The sequence below is a fragment of the Apium graveolens genome, chromosome 11 (genome assembly GCF_009905375.1).
Source record: "Apium graveolens cultivar Ventura chromosome 11, ASM990537v1, whole genome shotgun sequence".
Lineage (NCBI taxonomy): Eukaryota > Viridiplantae > Streptophyta > Magnoliopsida > Apiales > Apiaceae > Apium > Apium graveolens.
The window spans coordinates 160930937-160945709 of record NC_133657.1 but is presented as its reverse complement, the minus strand read 5'-3'; the positions used below and the strand labels follow the sequence as shown (position 1 = coordinate 160945709).

The 14773-nt window shown below is 32.7% G+C and overlaps 1 protein-coding gene across 2 annotated transcripts; it reads right to left on the bottom strand.

Annotated features, from left to right (window-relative positions):
• Nucleotides 1–1045: 1045 nt before the first annotated feature.
• LOC141698433 (nudix hydrolase 9) lies at nt 1046–13051 on the bottom strand. 2 transcript variants are annotated; one of them, XM_074503124.1, is made up of 9 exons: nt 12782–13048; nt 12627–12701; nt 11240–11296; nt 8960–9042; nt 7816–7874; nt 7242–7390; nt 6909–7043; nt 4495–4653; nt 1046–1506 (listed from the first exon to the last, which is right to left on the bottom strand). In XM_074503124.1, exons 1-9 carry the CDS (start codon nt 12914–12916, stop codon nt 1411–1413), a joined length of 948 nt encoding a protein of 315 aa, XP_074359225.1. In that variant the 5' UTR covers nt 12917–13048; the 3' UTR covers nt 1046–1410. The 2 variants fall into 2 exon arrangements, with proteins under 2 accessions (XP_074359225.1, XP_074359226.1); XM_074503125.1 differs by lacking the exon at nt 4495–4653 and having other exon boundaries at nt 12782–13051.
• Nucleotides 13052–14773: the final 1722 nt, after the last annotated feature.

Here is a 14773-nt window from a genome sequence, read left to right as displayed (position 1 = left end):
CTATAGAACCAATATAAACTTTTTTATTAATTTCAATGATTTTTAAAATAAAAAATTGTATAATTTCAATTTTTAACTTGATAATTAAAATATATAACTATATATGATGAAAAATAAAATAAAATATATATTTATATTTATTAAATAATATTTTTTCACGATTCTGGGTACTTCATGGAGTGCTACCCATATATATATATATAGGTCTTTCTTCAAGAGAACCCTCTTATATAAAGAACTGTAGAGAATCCTTGTTTCTATTATAGAATTTCAACAAATTCGTTGCTAATGTAGAATAATAGTTATATTTAAATATAATAAAATGTTTAACAATTGAAATTTGAAAAAATAATTGATTTTAAATTTAATTATATTGTGGAATAATTTTGGATAAATGTGATTAGATAATGATTTTACTACAGAACCACTTTAAACTATTTCCTCAAATTTCAATAATATCTTAAATAAAAAAATTGTGCAACTTCGTTTTTTATCATTTTTATCCATTTTATCAATTTTTTGGTAATTCTTACTTCCAAGCTTAGTATTTATATTACTGTTATAATCCATTTTGGTCCAGGCCTCAATATCTATTTTTTGTCTTATAAAAAAATTGAGAATTGTCCAATCAAAATATTTTCTATCTGGAGTTGGTAATTAAAATTTGTAACTGTATATGATGAAAAGTGAAATAAATTATGGATTTTATATTTTTTAAATAATGGTTCTCTACGGACCTCTATCTAAGCGAGTCCTTCATGGATTGCCACCCATATATATATATATAGGTAAATAAATTCTTTTTGAAATCAATAAAAAATATAAAAAAACACGGTGAATCTACATATAATTGAGAGGTCTAATCTCACGTGTTTGCGTGAATATTTAAATATTCATTATCAATTTATATAAAAACAAATGTAAATATACTTTTTCCACAGAAGCCAAAATAATTGCAACAAGTATAAGACAGCTGACCAGGGACTCAGCAGCTAGCTATTTACTCTTGCTTGGATGGACGTAATAAAGACCAAATAGACTGAGCTCTAGTGTTGTAAAATTTGAACTTAACTTAAAAGGGTTGTTTTCATAGTATACATGGATTAGCGAACATTAAACATTGTTAAAACAGAGCATTTCTTACTATTTTGCCCAAAAATAGTGCTTGTTAACACTACAGAAGTACAGATTGCCCCCAACGAAATTCGGCCTCTATGTTCTGTATATGTTGCACATCCTATTCTAGATCTGAATAAGACGTGCCCTGATGTTTGTGTTTTATCACCGTCTTTCTCCTGTTCCAGTTTGGACACTATGCGGCAACCACCTCCCTATTTTCCAAGCATAGGAAAGATATGCTGATAATACTATAAGTGGAAAATCTTGTTAGGTATGGATCATCGAAATTCATCATTTTTCCTTCATGGCATCTACCATCAGCTTGTAAAGTGCATATCCTCCTTGGTGGCAACCAGGCATATTAGATGCCATGCTCTCCAAATCTCTCTGACACAAAAAACGAGCCAAATGATCATCTACATAACTCATATATAGATCTTAGATCTAACTCTATCTTAACATTTATCAGTTAGGATAACAGCAAAATGATATTTTTTTCTGAACTGCCATAAATTCCAAAGTTTACAGATTTGAAAGAAATCGAATAGCTGTAAATAAAACCACATCAACCAAATCAGGAACCAAGACTAAATTCATCCAAATATGAAATTATGACATGAGAATGCTAATTTATATTTTTAAATACTAAGGTTAGTATGGTTTCGCGCAGCTAGTGACTTCCATAAGCACCCACAACATCTACACAAAAAATTGTATACATATATTTATTATATTCATAATAATAGTAAACAGCACCAAAAAAATTATATTCATAATAATAATAGATCATTTCCTTGTGATACTTTCACTACCCAACTAACAATCATCTAATATTTTAAAAAAGTAAAAATAATAATAATTATTTCCTTTATAATGTTAGGCCAGCATTCTTAATCTTTTTCATGTACAAACCGGTCACTATGAATAATTAAATGTAAGTAGTAGATACAATATCACATTGGCACAAGTATAAAATTTTTAAGTATCACATTCTAGAAAAAATCATTGTTATTGGTTCTAGATGAATAGGCATACGCTAAAAATTTGAACATGATAGAAAATAAGACTCTTTATGTATATGTGTCGGCATATATTTAGATGGTTTTATAGCTATTTTTCTGCAGATGAATCAGTCATTTTCTCAAACAAGATAAGTTTCTTTTTAACAAAATGCATATTTGCATCCCACACCAAAATACACCTGAAATAGGCTTTTGAATTACTTCTTTTGGGCAAGAAATGAGTGTATTTAACTTCATGACAAAAGTGTGACGAGAACCACTATTATAGCATTATTAAATGTATGTACAGACCCTATGCAGTCATTGTTATCTATTTGTCCATTTGTGAAGCTGGGCCAGAAAAGTAAGAGGGTTGAATCGGTAAGCAGCACAGCTCCAAGGGCACCAATCTCGTCTACATGGAATTGACTTGATTTTCTATTCAGATCAAAACTCTCATTTATGTGGAAAAATAACCTATTGTGCCCTGATTATCTCTGCCTTAAATTCTCAAGAAACTAATATGATTGCAGAGAAAATCTTAATAGCTAATCTTTATGATTCCACCTTTCTATTCTTATTTATCTGATCTGACTTAGTTCTAAATTTTTCTGCATTATCTTTCTTTAGACTTCAGTTGGGGAAGGGATGCATGTGCTCTTCAAAAGATGTTTGGATTTAATGTTTTCATGTGATTCGTTTCTACATCCAGTATACCTCTAATATTTGCAAAGCCACAAATTTAAGCCTAATAGTGCTATTTCCATTGTTGTCACGGCGCTAGATCAGTCGCGACTGGTTGACTGGTCGGTTTGAGAAAGTTGACTGGAGAGGTCGACTTGCGAATTGTCGACAAGTCGGTCGACTTGGTCGACTAATCGTTCGACTTACTGACTAGTCGTTCAACTTGGTTGACTAGTGCAAAATTTAATCAAAATTTAAAATGAAAGAAGATTGAAAATTTTGATTAAATTCTAAAAAACTACTCAACACCAGTTAATTAACATGACTCTTCATGTTGATTGAAATATCTTTGTGTGGGCGTGTTTGTATGTATAGATTGATTAAAACCTAGGAAGCACAGACTCTTCATTCTGGCTGCCGTATGCGAGTCCAACTTTTCGGACTCTCCGACTTGGCTCCGACTCGCCTGAGTGCGTATCGGACTCGCAACGTGGCAAGTCGGCACGAAAACTGCTTTGGCCTCGCCACGCGACAAGCCTCGGACTCGACCCAACTAGAAAAAAGCCAACCCCTCCACTATATAAACTATATAACAGGTGGAGGAAAGTGTTCTAGAAGTTGCAAACCTGTCTCTCGACGAACCAGCTATGGAGTCTCTTCTTTTTAAACAAGCTGAACATAATGTTAACTAAGTTTCTATTAGTTTTCCACTTATTTTGAAGAAATAAAATTCATTACTTGTTATTAACTTATGTTTTATGAATGAAAATGTGAAGTATTTCACGTATACAAATCTTATCATGAATATATATATATATATATAATTATTATTTTTTCCGAGTCCCGTATCCGAGTCCGTGTTTCCTAGATTAAAACTGAATATACATTTAGCATATCTGTTTATAGTCAGCTTATTTATGTGTGTACACGGAAGCGAAAAACGATATGTTTGTAATTAACATATCTATTTTGTGATTGATACACATATAAGCATGAGAATGTTAGACTTCGTTGTGGGAAACCTCGTAGATAAGATACATATTATATATTATTTAATTATTTTAAATTAATTCTTCGACTAGTTGCTATCATCGACTAGTGAGCGACTAGTCTACGACTATTCGACTTGTCGACAAGCTGGACCTCCATCTACTCGACTTCTCGACATGACAACCATGGCTATTTCTATATCATACTTTCCAGTTTCCACTTCCTTAATAATATCACTTCCTTGATAATATGCAATTTATTTCTTGCTTCTTTCCAAATTTTGATTTGTCTTTTAGCTCCTCTCTTCTGCATATGTTGCAAGTACCATACGCTTCTGTAAATGAGTCATTCTATCCACGTTTATTTCGCTTTCCTGGACCACAAACGGGATGTTTCTATAGCTCTTATATTCTACATGTAGCAAGTATTATAAACTTCTGTAGAAGATTTAATCATCCATGATTATTTTTCTTAGGAACACAAACGTCTCTTTAAGTGCCCATTTGGTTTAGATTATCTTCATTTTATAAGATAGATGTCAGTACCAATTTACATACTATAAAGATTAGTACCTATTTAAATACTTTTGTCCTCAGCTTTTCAATATTTTCAACCAGGTATTCTGTCAAGTACTGGAATACGCGAGTACAAGCTAAAAAAACTGACTGTAAAAGATCAACACAAAATTTGAGCTACTAACCATTGGTACAGTGTAAAGTTGTGTGGACTCATAGCCATCTTTTGCACTGGAATATAATCGTTGAATTTCCTCTGACTGAAGATTGCATTTTATGAAGAAAAAAGCAGCTGGTCTAACATTGAACACCCTAAGAGATAAACCAATAAATAAGGGGCTGCACTGCATAGCAATTATACAACCAACAGTTAGATGTCCATGAAGTCGGTCCATTCCAATTTACTGAAAATCTAAAGAATAATAGCAACAAAAGAAGAGACCCTTTGGACTAGGGGTGAGCGCGGTGCGGGCGGTGCGGTTTTTTCCTCAAACCGCAAATCAAACCGCACATGCGGTTTGCTCAAATTTCCAAACCACAACCGCACCGCATACCCTCAAAAACCGCATAAACCACACCACGAAAATGCGGTGCCTTGTGGTGCGGTTCATTGCGGTTTATACAAGTTCAAAAAAATTAAATAAATACAAAACTTAAATTTAATCAAATTTCCGAAAATAGTTTTAATCAATGAGAATGCAACATCTTAGTTCACTAGTATAATACTTGGATTTTGGTTTTCCTAGTGAAGAAATACAAACAATTGTGTAGTCTCTTTTTTATTTGTCAGAAGATCGTGTGATCCATTTGAATTCCTTAATGAATTTAACATATAATTCTAACTCAATAAGGATTCTATGGCCATCTGGTGAAATTCAGTTTAACTAAGAACATAAAATGGTTCTTTATGTTACCGGATAGGAATATAAGAGAGTGTATATATATAATATATTAAATATTGCGGTGCGGTGCGGTTTGAACCGCATTTCAGAAATTTAAAACCACAACCTGCACCGCACCGCGCGGTTTTTCTAAAAATTCAGACCGCAACCGCACCACGAAAATTAAAAACCGCATTTTGCGGTGTGGTTTGTTGCGGTGCGGGCGGTTTTTGCGGTTTGTGCGGTTTTTTGCTCACCCCTACTTTGGACCATTAAAGTCCGACTAACATCAATTTTCATTTACTTGGCAGATGTCATTACAGCTGTTCTAGACGTCTACTAATCGTCTAATTGGCAGGTCAAAATATAGATTATTTCATCTCTCCATTCTCTTAATTGTTTGAAATTTTTTTGTATATTGTTCTCTTTATTTGTAATTGTAAATAGAATTGAGGTTTGTAATTTACGGGATGAGATGAATGATTTTATGAGTGATTTCGAGAAGGGAATCGTCCAATGGGTCTATGGTGTGTGTGATTGTGTTATGTCTGTGTTTGGGGGGTTTTGTACGAAATATGAATGTAGTTGTATACAGCAGTTGGATGAAGTGACGCAGGAGAAAAGACGATGAAGTGAGGCAGGGAAGGAGGACGGCGATCGTGCCGCCAGTTAATCCATCTGTCAGCCGCCATGTATATTTTTACATGTATATGAAGCATGTGTGTGTTTTATATATATACACACGCACACACACGTATGTGGATGGTGGTTTCGGGAGATGTTGTCGTGGCCTCCAGCCAGTGGCTGAAACACGAAGGCCATGCAATTGTTCCATTGTTTCTGTGAAAACCCTCTTATATAGAAAGATGTGTTGATTCTCCTATAGAATCTAATAAATAATTCTAAATTTGTGTCATAAAAGTTTATTCTTGATAACTCATTGAAAATAATTCATAAATAACTCATGAACTATTGAAATGGATAAATGTATCGTGTGTATACATACAACGGTACTCTCTTAGACTCTACTTTAATTGGGGGATTTCTTAAACTCTGCACAAGAGGTTCTCTCCCTAGAATACTAGTCTAGGTATATGTGTAGCATATGCATGTGGGGATGTGGGGATGTGGGTGTGACTTGTGAGTAAAAGTAGATAAAAAATAATTTAAATTGACTGCGGGTGAAATTTTATAAATATGGGAAAATTAAACTAAATATCAAATGTAGTGTTAGCAATATTAGCCTTGTCATTTATCACATCATCTGTGTTGTCAGAAAAATTAACGTTTGTTTGTCGGAAATTAATGACAGGACCTAACTTAAAAAAAATAAAATTTAAGTTTAATTAACCTAAAATGCCAAAATTTGTTTAGGGATGGGCAAAAAAAGCCCAAATAGTTTGAGGGCCAATGAATTTATCATCCCAGTTAAAATAATATATGTGTTTATATAATTATATATACCTTAGGTTTACAACAAATTGTTACAGCCAGAGTTGCTATATGTTTTGACAGGCCAAGTTTAGAAAAGCAAATAGCAAGAAACAAACTGAAGAGAAAGAATAGGTTAGCAGACTACTATAAAGTTCTAACAATAAATATTTTAGCAAGCAATATTTATTGTGTGTTAAGAATATACAAGAACCATAAGTTCTGTTGTTTTCTTATATAAGCAGCAGGAGACTAATGATATAAATTTATACTGTGCAATCACTTACAAGAGACTCTTCAGGAACTCCAATTTCTTCCACCACTTCACGAATAATGCTGTCAAACATTTCTTGGGATATTATTTTATTGAGTAGCTCAGAATCTTTATTACATTGATGAGTTGTTATTCCGACTTCTCCAGGCTGTTAACCATCAGGAAAGAGGTATTTAATCATTAGGTTGTAAAGAAATTAGAAAGAAAAACAACACATGTGAAGATCTATAAGAGTAAGACCACATGAGATGAGAGCTAATGAAATTGTTTGTACACTGTGATGATTCATAATTTCATATAGTCTAATGCTACTCTATGGAGCAAATTAGGGTATTAGACTTGACACCTCTGGATGCCCTCCAGGAAACACAAAATGTCCAGGAAATTCCCCAACATTGTTGCTTCTCTGCAGTACCAGTATCCTATTGTCAGAAGTCTCTACAACTGCACCATTACCCAGTGGACTTGAGGTGTGTTGACACCTTGAACATCCATCTGTAGACAAGCACAATATTACAAGAGACATATTTATGGTTAATTATAATTTGAAGCAAATTCACTGAAGGATATCATTACAGAATGTAATTGACAGACAAGGAAGCTTAGGAAACGTAGGCTATGCACTTCAGGGTAATTAAATAATAAAGTTTGCAATAGATTGCAGTCTGGTATACCTATAGCGGCATTAGGAGTTCCGAGTAATTTTGATTTATTTGGGAAGTTTATGTTCTTAATAAGATAACTAATATTTTCAGGTCTCTGGAAAATGAAAATCGTCATCTAGATGTAACAATATAATATAGGTCGACTCGAGACTATCAGCACTTTATTTTTTTATATCTAATATAGTATCACAAAAGAACAAATAAAAAAGAACAGCCAATTTCAACTTAACACTTTTATAGGGAGTGCATATTTACCTTGTGATTCAACTATAAACTTTTGCCACGATGGGTTTAAGTTTGTACCAACAAAAGTTCTGCACATAACAATTTGACAAATCAATACTTGGGAATCACAACATATATAAAAGGGAGCATCTAATATATGTTTCTAATATATAAAGAACAACCTATAAGTTAGGTCAGTCATGTACATGATAAGTCTTTTTGGTGAATTGATGTCAAAAAAGTGTTTAGCTAGAATGGAGTATGAAGTGTTAGGAGTTCATCATCTTAACATAATATATACTATTTCATTACAGAGCTGTCTAATGTACCTACCTTCAAAGGTACAATTTAAGAAATTGTATGTGAACCTAAAGCACTCTGCTCATTGAATTTATGGCATGTCTGTTTGGGTTTGTGAAGCCAAATTTTGACAGAAGAGCAAATTAATGCATTATCTTTCACAGTTCTGTTTATTTAGCTTCCATAGCTCCACTTATTAATTCTAAAGATCTTATATCTACTTTTACGTCATCGTGATTTCTGCTTTTTTGTATAATAGCAAGTCCAACTATAAGTGTTTACTCTAGTACAGATCTTGTACTCTGACTTACATAACACGCATATATATAAGTTTAATTAAAAAAAATAAGAGATAGTAGCTAAAAGGGGACAATTTTTAACTCAACAAATTACTATGACACTAATTTTACCCTGTAATCTCAAAGAGTGTGTTTGGATTGGGGAGAAATGGATTGAGGAGGGAATAGAAGGGACGAAAAGGGCTGAAACCTTCTCTTGTTTGGATGCAAGGTTGAGTAAGGAAATTCAATAAATATAAGAACTGAACCCTTCCCTTTTTTGGATGCATGGGTTGAGTGAGAGGTTGGGTAAGGAAGGGTCCTTCCATTTATCCCCATTTATAGAGTTATTCTTCATGTTGTAGAAAAGTGCTTGACTTCTACAGTTTTATGCATAAAGTAATCACAGTTTAAACTTTCATGCATAAAGCAGAGAGATATCAAAACACATCCACGTGTTTTAATTTTTGTTAGCACAACAAGATGATGCTGATATAATAAATGCTCGGGTTTTTGTTATAGGTTACATTATATGAGTTTTGGTCTGTGTGTGTGTGTGTGTGGGGTGTGTGTGTGTGTGTGAGAGAGAGAGAGACCTATAATCTGTCAGACCAAGATGAAAACATGCACTGGCCACTTGAATAGAATCCACTACAGTGGCGAAGCTGTGCCCTGCATACTGATTTACAAACCGCTCATAGAAGTTTCCCAAGATATGCAATGTATATATCCATCCCCCAAATATGTTGTATTATGAATCATTCTATGAATAATATTTTAATACTCACAGAAAAACAGTGTCTACTTAAAAACCGATCTAAAATTGGACACATAAAAAATAGTTCAGACCAAATGAAGTTACTCAATATATCAAAGATATAAGAATACTCCTACGAAAACTTTCATGCACTGGCTCATTTTCAACTTTAAAATTATAATTTTGTTTAACTTTCCAGCATGATGAGGAACTATATGCAGAATATGCATATTTTGGTTCCATGAATGTATGTTGTGTACTTTAGGCAATCACTTTTATTGAGTTCCAACAATATTCAATACTCTCTACCAACTTAAAAAACATAATTTCTGCTATAAATCATAAAAGCTTAAGATTTTCCTTATATGAAAACCATGGACCGGCAATTTGCATAGCTTATCCTTACCAAACAGGGCTCCCCTCTCAAAAACATGTTTCATTCTCAATCTCAATAGTCTATTACAATATAAGTGGTAATTTTGAAGGAGATCTAACAGGTACTATGTCATTCTACCTAGGGGTGAGCACTTGTTTCGGGAGAAAGAACTGAATACCAGAGAGCATAAATTTCAAAAACCAAACCATTTTCATCGATCCCATGAAATAAATTTAGTTGACTAAACTTTATTACTTGACAAAAAAATCATTGAATCATGGAAATCAAGAACCAAAGTAGAATACTTTTTACTTTAGCTAAAATGTAGCAATATTTTTATATTGTAATTCACATTAATTGGTTATTTGTATCTAATTTAAAAAATGGATACATATGCATATAAATATTTTATAATTGTTGTATAATGTCTTTTGGTTAGTTTTGTTTTCATCTTAATTTGGATTAAATAGAAGTAGTGGATGTATATTACTCCCTCTAGGGGTGTAAACTGGTTGGTCAACCCGATCAACTCAATCTGGCCGATCCAAACCGATTCTTTCCAACCACATACATATTTGGGTTGAAAAAACGTCATCCCGATTTAAATGGGTTGGATATGTGTTTCGATTTTTTAAAATCAATCCAATCCTACCTGATCCTATTAAAAATAGGGTAATTAAATAATTAATAGATTAATAGATATGCATAAGATACTATTACTATATGCATAACATACTATTACTACAATTATGTGCCATTAGTCAAATACATGAACCCATTAATATTAGTCTATTAGTACTAGTATTGCACAATTTATTTGAAGGCGCTGCTCGCTCCAAAATATTAAAAATTCTAGATCCTCTTTTTTATTGGCCCATAGCATTAAAGTTTGATATATCATTCATATGTGTTATGATTTAGTTCGGATTTAGGGGATGTGTTTATTGTTTAATCATGCTTCTTTTGATGTGTAAAAATTTACATATTTAAGACCTATTCATGATGACGAATGATTGTAATATATTTTGAAGAATCTTTAGTTTGTTTTGAGCTTTCATTTTTAGTTTTATTATTTTTGTGACAAAATTTTTTCTACATATTTAACCCGATCCAAACCAAAATGTATTAAATGGATTGGGTTACAAAATATTTTTATGGGTTGGGTTGAAAATTTACAAACCCGATTTAATTGATTTGGTTTGATTAATTCCCTAAACTCGCCCAATCCGATCCGTGTATACCCCTAGTATTTCTTTGTTTTTTAACTTTAATATTTCCTTCAACTTTATGGGTCCCGTTGTGACCATGATCATACCATACACACATTTATACGCACATTAAGGCCCTTATAAAATAATTAAGAACTAGCAAGTACTCCCTCCGTCCCAAAATAAGTGTCGCTTTGACTTTTGACACGTATTTTTGAGGTGTAAAAAAAAGGTACTTGTATACATTTTTTTATAAATTTTCTTTTCTAAATAAAAATATAAATGTAAAATTTTAATTCAGGAAAAAAAAAATTTGAAAAAAAATATATGCAAATATCTTTTTTTAGTACCTTAAAAAACGTGTCAAAAGTCAAAGCGACACTTATTTTGGGACAGAGGGAGTACTAAGTAGTAACTAGCTGTAAGTGATCAACTCTTATTAAGAACTAGACTTTCACACTGTATGCACATTGATTGTACACTAAACTGATGAAAACATATCTTTTATAATGAAGATAAACAGTAATTTACATACCCTGAATTTACTTCCATTGAACAACAATGATGAGTGCTGACTCTTTCGATTCCATATCTAGAATATCAGCATAACAGCACAGACAGTCAGGTGTAAAATACTATTAAACCCACTGGCAATACTTGTTTTCAAAAAATCATAATATCATAGCAAAAATGCAAGTCCGGAAAAAGTCGTTCTACAATTAAAAACTAATAAAGGAAAAAGGCAGGTGCAGAAATCACAATTCAGACATAGTAGGTTACCATGCAATATAAACTTAAACCGTTTTCTGGTCAATTTTCGATCATTTATAAAATTTGATGTCTCATTATTTCAAGTCCTTTGCTTAAAAATTTCAGATGACTGAAAATAAAGAACCAGGAGCTCTCATACTTGCAATCATATACTTGCAAGTACAATAACCAGTAAAACGGCACCCATTTCTCCCAACAATCTTGCAATTTCCATATTAAAACAGACCTTTCTACTAGTTCTAAGTGTCAACATTACTAAAAATATTCTCTCACATTAAGGAAGTTGTGCGTTTTTAATACCAAATTCCATTTTTATGAAGCAACTAAAAGTGAATTTCAGACAATAGCTTCCATACTGCAATCTCACCCTGATTGCAATGTTCACTACTGTAACTTAAAGTACAATGAAAACTAAAAGTAAAGTTAAGAAGCAGAGATAACACCTATCCCATATAAACCAGGGAGTTGTACTCTCAAAAGCAACATGGACTCTACTACAGGCTAGCCACAATTTAAGAGCCATCATCATGCGCTGGCTCCAAAGCTGACGACTCATTTTAGGTGCTATGAAGACAAATTAGGACTCAACCATATAGTAGCTCATGCAGGTATTGACCCTACAACCATGAACATGAACTATCCGATCTATACCTTCCCCACCCCAAATTCCCTGAACCAAAGGCTACCATAAATAGAAATCATCTATTCGACATCAATTACCTCGACTAGGGTCCTACATCGGCTATGTATTATTCCACATCAAGTGTGTGCTTATAAGCAGAAGTCCTCTCCCTCCATCTCACCATCTCAAACACACAGACCTACGTCTGCCAATGCTTGCAGTCCAAACTCTAGCCCCAAAGGTAAACAATGCTTGCTCTTTACATATAGGACATAATGCAAAACCGCACATTGATAAATAATTTCGCGTGCATATTGAAGCTCTACCAGGAAACATCTAAACTACAAACATAACAACATTAACTCGCAATATTCACTATACAACTACAAAAAAATCTTCTAAATACACATACAATAATTCAGCATAGAATCAAAAGTTAAAACTCAATTACCAACACCTAATTATAAGAATGACTAAAAACACAAATAACAGTAACATAATCGATTCGAAATGAGCTAAATTAATTTACCTCGGAAATTGAATTCTCCAATTTGACATCGGGATGAGGAATACGATCAAAGGAAGCATCAAACTTCACTGACACCTTTAATTAATAAATTAAAAACACAAATTAAAACAATTAAAAGCATTTTATTTAAGTAGAGAAATGAGCTTCAAATAAACCTGTGAGGAAGAGAGACCGGAAGGACACGAAAGTAAAAGCTTGAACGGAGAAACACTTTCGTCGCCGGAGATATTGCTGCTCCGGCGCCGATCTGCCATTTCAGGTTCGATTACAGTAGCTGCATTTCCTTGCATATCTGTGCTTTTGCTACTGCGTTGTATCAAAATTTTAGAATTTGTGAGAAAAATAAGAATTTGTATCCAGCGACTTTGTAAACGAGGGTTTTTTTAAAAGACTTTCCAACTTTTTTGAAAAAAACTTCATAAAAAATGGCTTTGAACTTTGAAGTACTAGTCTACCAGGGGCGTATTTTGAATGGTATACTCCTCTTTCCCATTGAATTTTATACGTTACTTTTTGTTACGCTTTTCAATACTCATTTAAAACATAATTTCACAATATATTTTTTTAAAAAAAAAATTCTGAAAAAAAGTTTCATGTTTAAACTTTTATTTAAAAAAAAATTGAAAAAAACATTACGGAAATATATTTTATAGAGGCCTCGACATACGTGTAAACAGTGCATGTATAGAACTCCACGGGACGGAGGGAGTAGGTAATATTTTAACGGCTGGTCACGCAATAAACACAAATATTTATAATTTTGACTTGTTTTGATTCTTTTTCATTTCTTAATAATTATAATAGGAGTAGACTCGTGCATTCACAACAATTATACCAATCAAAATATTTTAAATTTATAGTCATGGCCACAATAGATTAACTTGTATTAAATAGCTTTTGCAATTATAATAACATGTTAAACAAACTCATTGTAGTGTCTACGTACATGGTTTATGTAGGTGCGAGTATTAATCTTAAAAATCATTGTCATCTGTACGTATATGATTTATGTAAGTGCGAGTACTAATCTTAAAAACTACTCATCTGGTTATGTTATAACCGCGAGTATTAATCTTAAAAATTATACATATATAAAGTTTTTACCAGATTATAAATCTTAATTTATTTGATGAGTATTTCATATTTTTTCACTTTCGCTGTATATATAAGAGGTTTATTTCATATTTTTGTATGGGTATATAAAACTAAAACATCTTCTGAGAGGGTCACTTTTAAAAATTAATTATATCAGTTTTAAAATATTAATATTTATAAAATTTTAGTAATGTATATTAATATACGGGGAAGTAGCTCAAATGGTAGAGCAATGTTTACGCTTAGCAGTGGTTCGAGGTTCGATTCCTCGCTTCTCCATCTTTTTTTTATAAAGATTGGAATGAAGATATAGCCAAATCTGGTGTTTTTTTCTAATCTTCATTTATATATTTTGCTTTTTGAAGAAATATGGCCAGTAATATCTCTCTATGTGCTATAAAAGATGAGGAATCACTTGTCTAACAATAGTGCAACAACACATATAATTTTGAAAAAATAAAGAATATTTTTCGCATCTAATACTATAGAATACTAGCTAAAGCTAATGTAAATATAATATCGGGTGCATCAGATTTAATTGAAGGCTCCGGAAGAGTAAATATGGTGTTACCTAATGGTACACGTTTATTTATTGAGAATGCAATGTTTCCACCCGCTCAAAAAAATCTATTGAGTTTCAAAGATATACGCCACAATGACTATCATATCGAGACTGCAAATGAAAATGGCGATGAGTATCTACGTATCACGACCATAGTCTCTGGAAAGAAATAAATAATAGAAGAACTACCATCATATAAATCTGGATTATACTATACATTTATTAATCCAGTAGAGGCACACATGGTAATGGGCCAAAAATTATCACAGCTGGGAAATTTTCTTACATGGCATGATCGTTTAGGTCATTCGGGTTCTACAATGATGCGAAAAAATATAGAAAACTCAGATGAACATCCCTTGAAGAACAAGATTTTTCCATTGTCCAAGGATATGCCCTATCTTGCTTGCTTTCAAGGAAAACTTATCACAAGGCCATCGCATGTGAAAATTGCGACTGAATGCCCGTCATTTTTGGAGCAAATTCAAGG

Coding starts and splice junctions, on each gene's coding strand:
- LOC141698433 (XM_074503124.1), bottom strand. CDS start 12,916: ATGCAAGGAAATGCAGCTACTGTAATCGAACCTGAAATGGCAGATCGG. Junction 11,297..12,626: donor TGGAGAATTCAATTTCCGAG/GTAAATTAATTT, acceptor CTGATATTCTAG/ATATGGAATCGAAAGAGTCA. Junction 1,507..4,494: donor AACTTTACACTGTACCAATG/GTTAGTAGCTCA, acceptor TTTTTGTGTCAG/AGAGATTTGGAGAGCATGGC.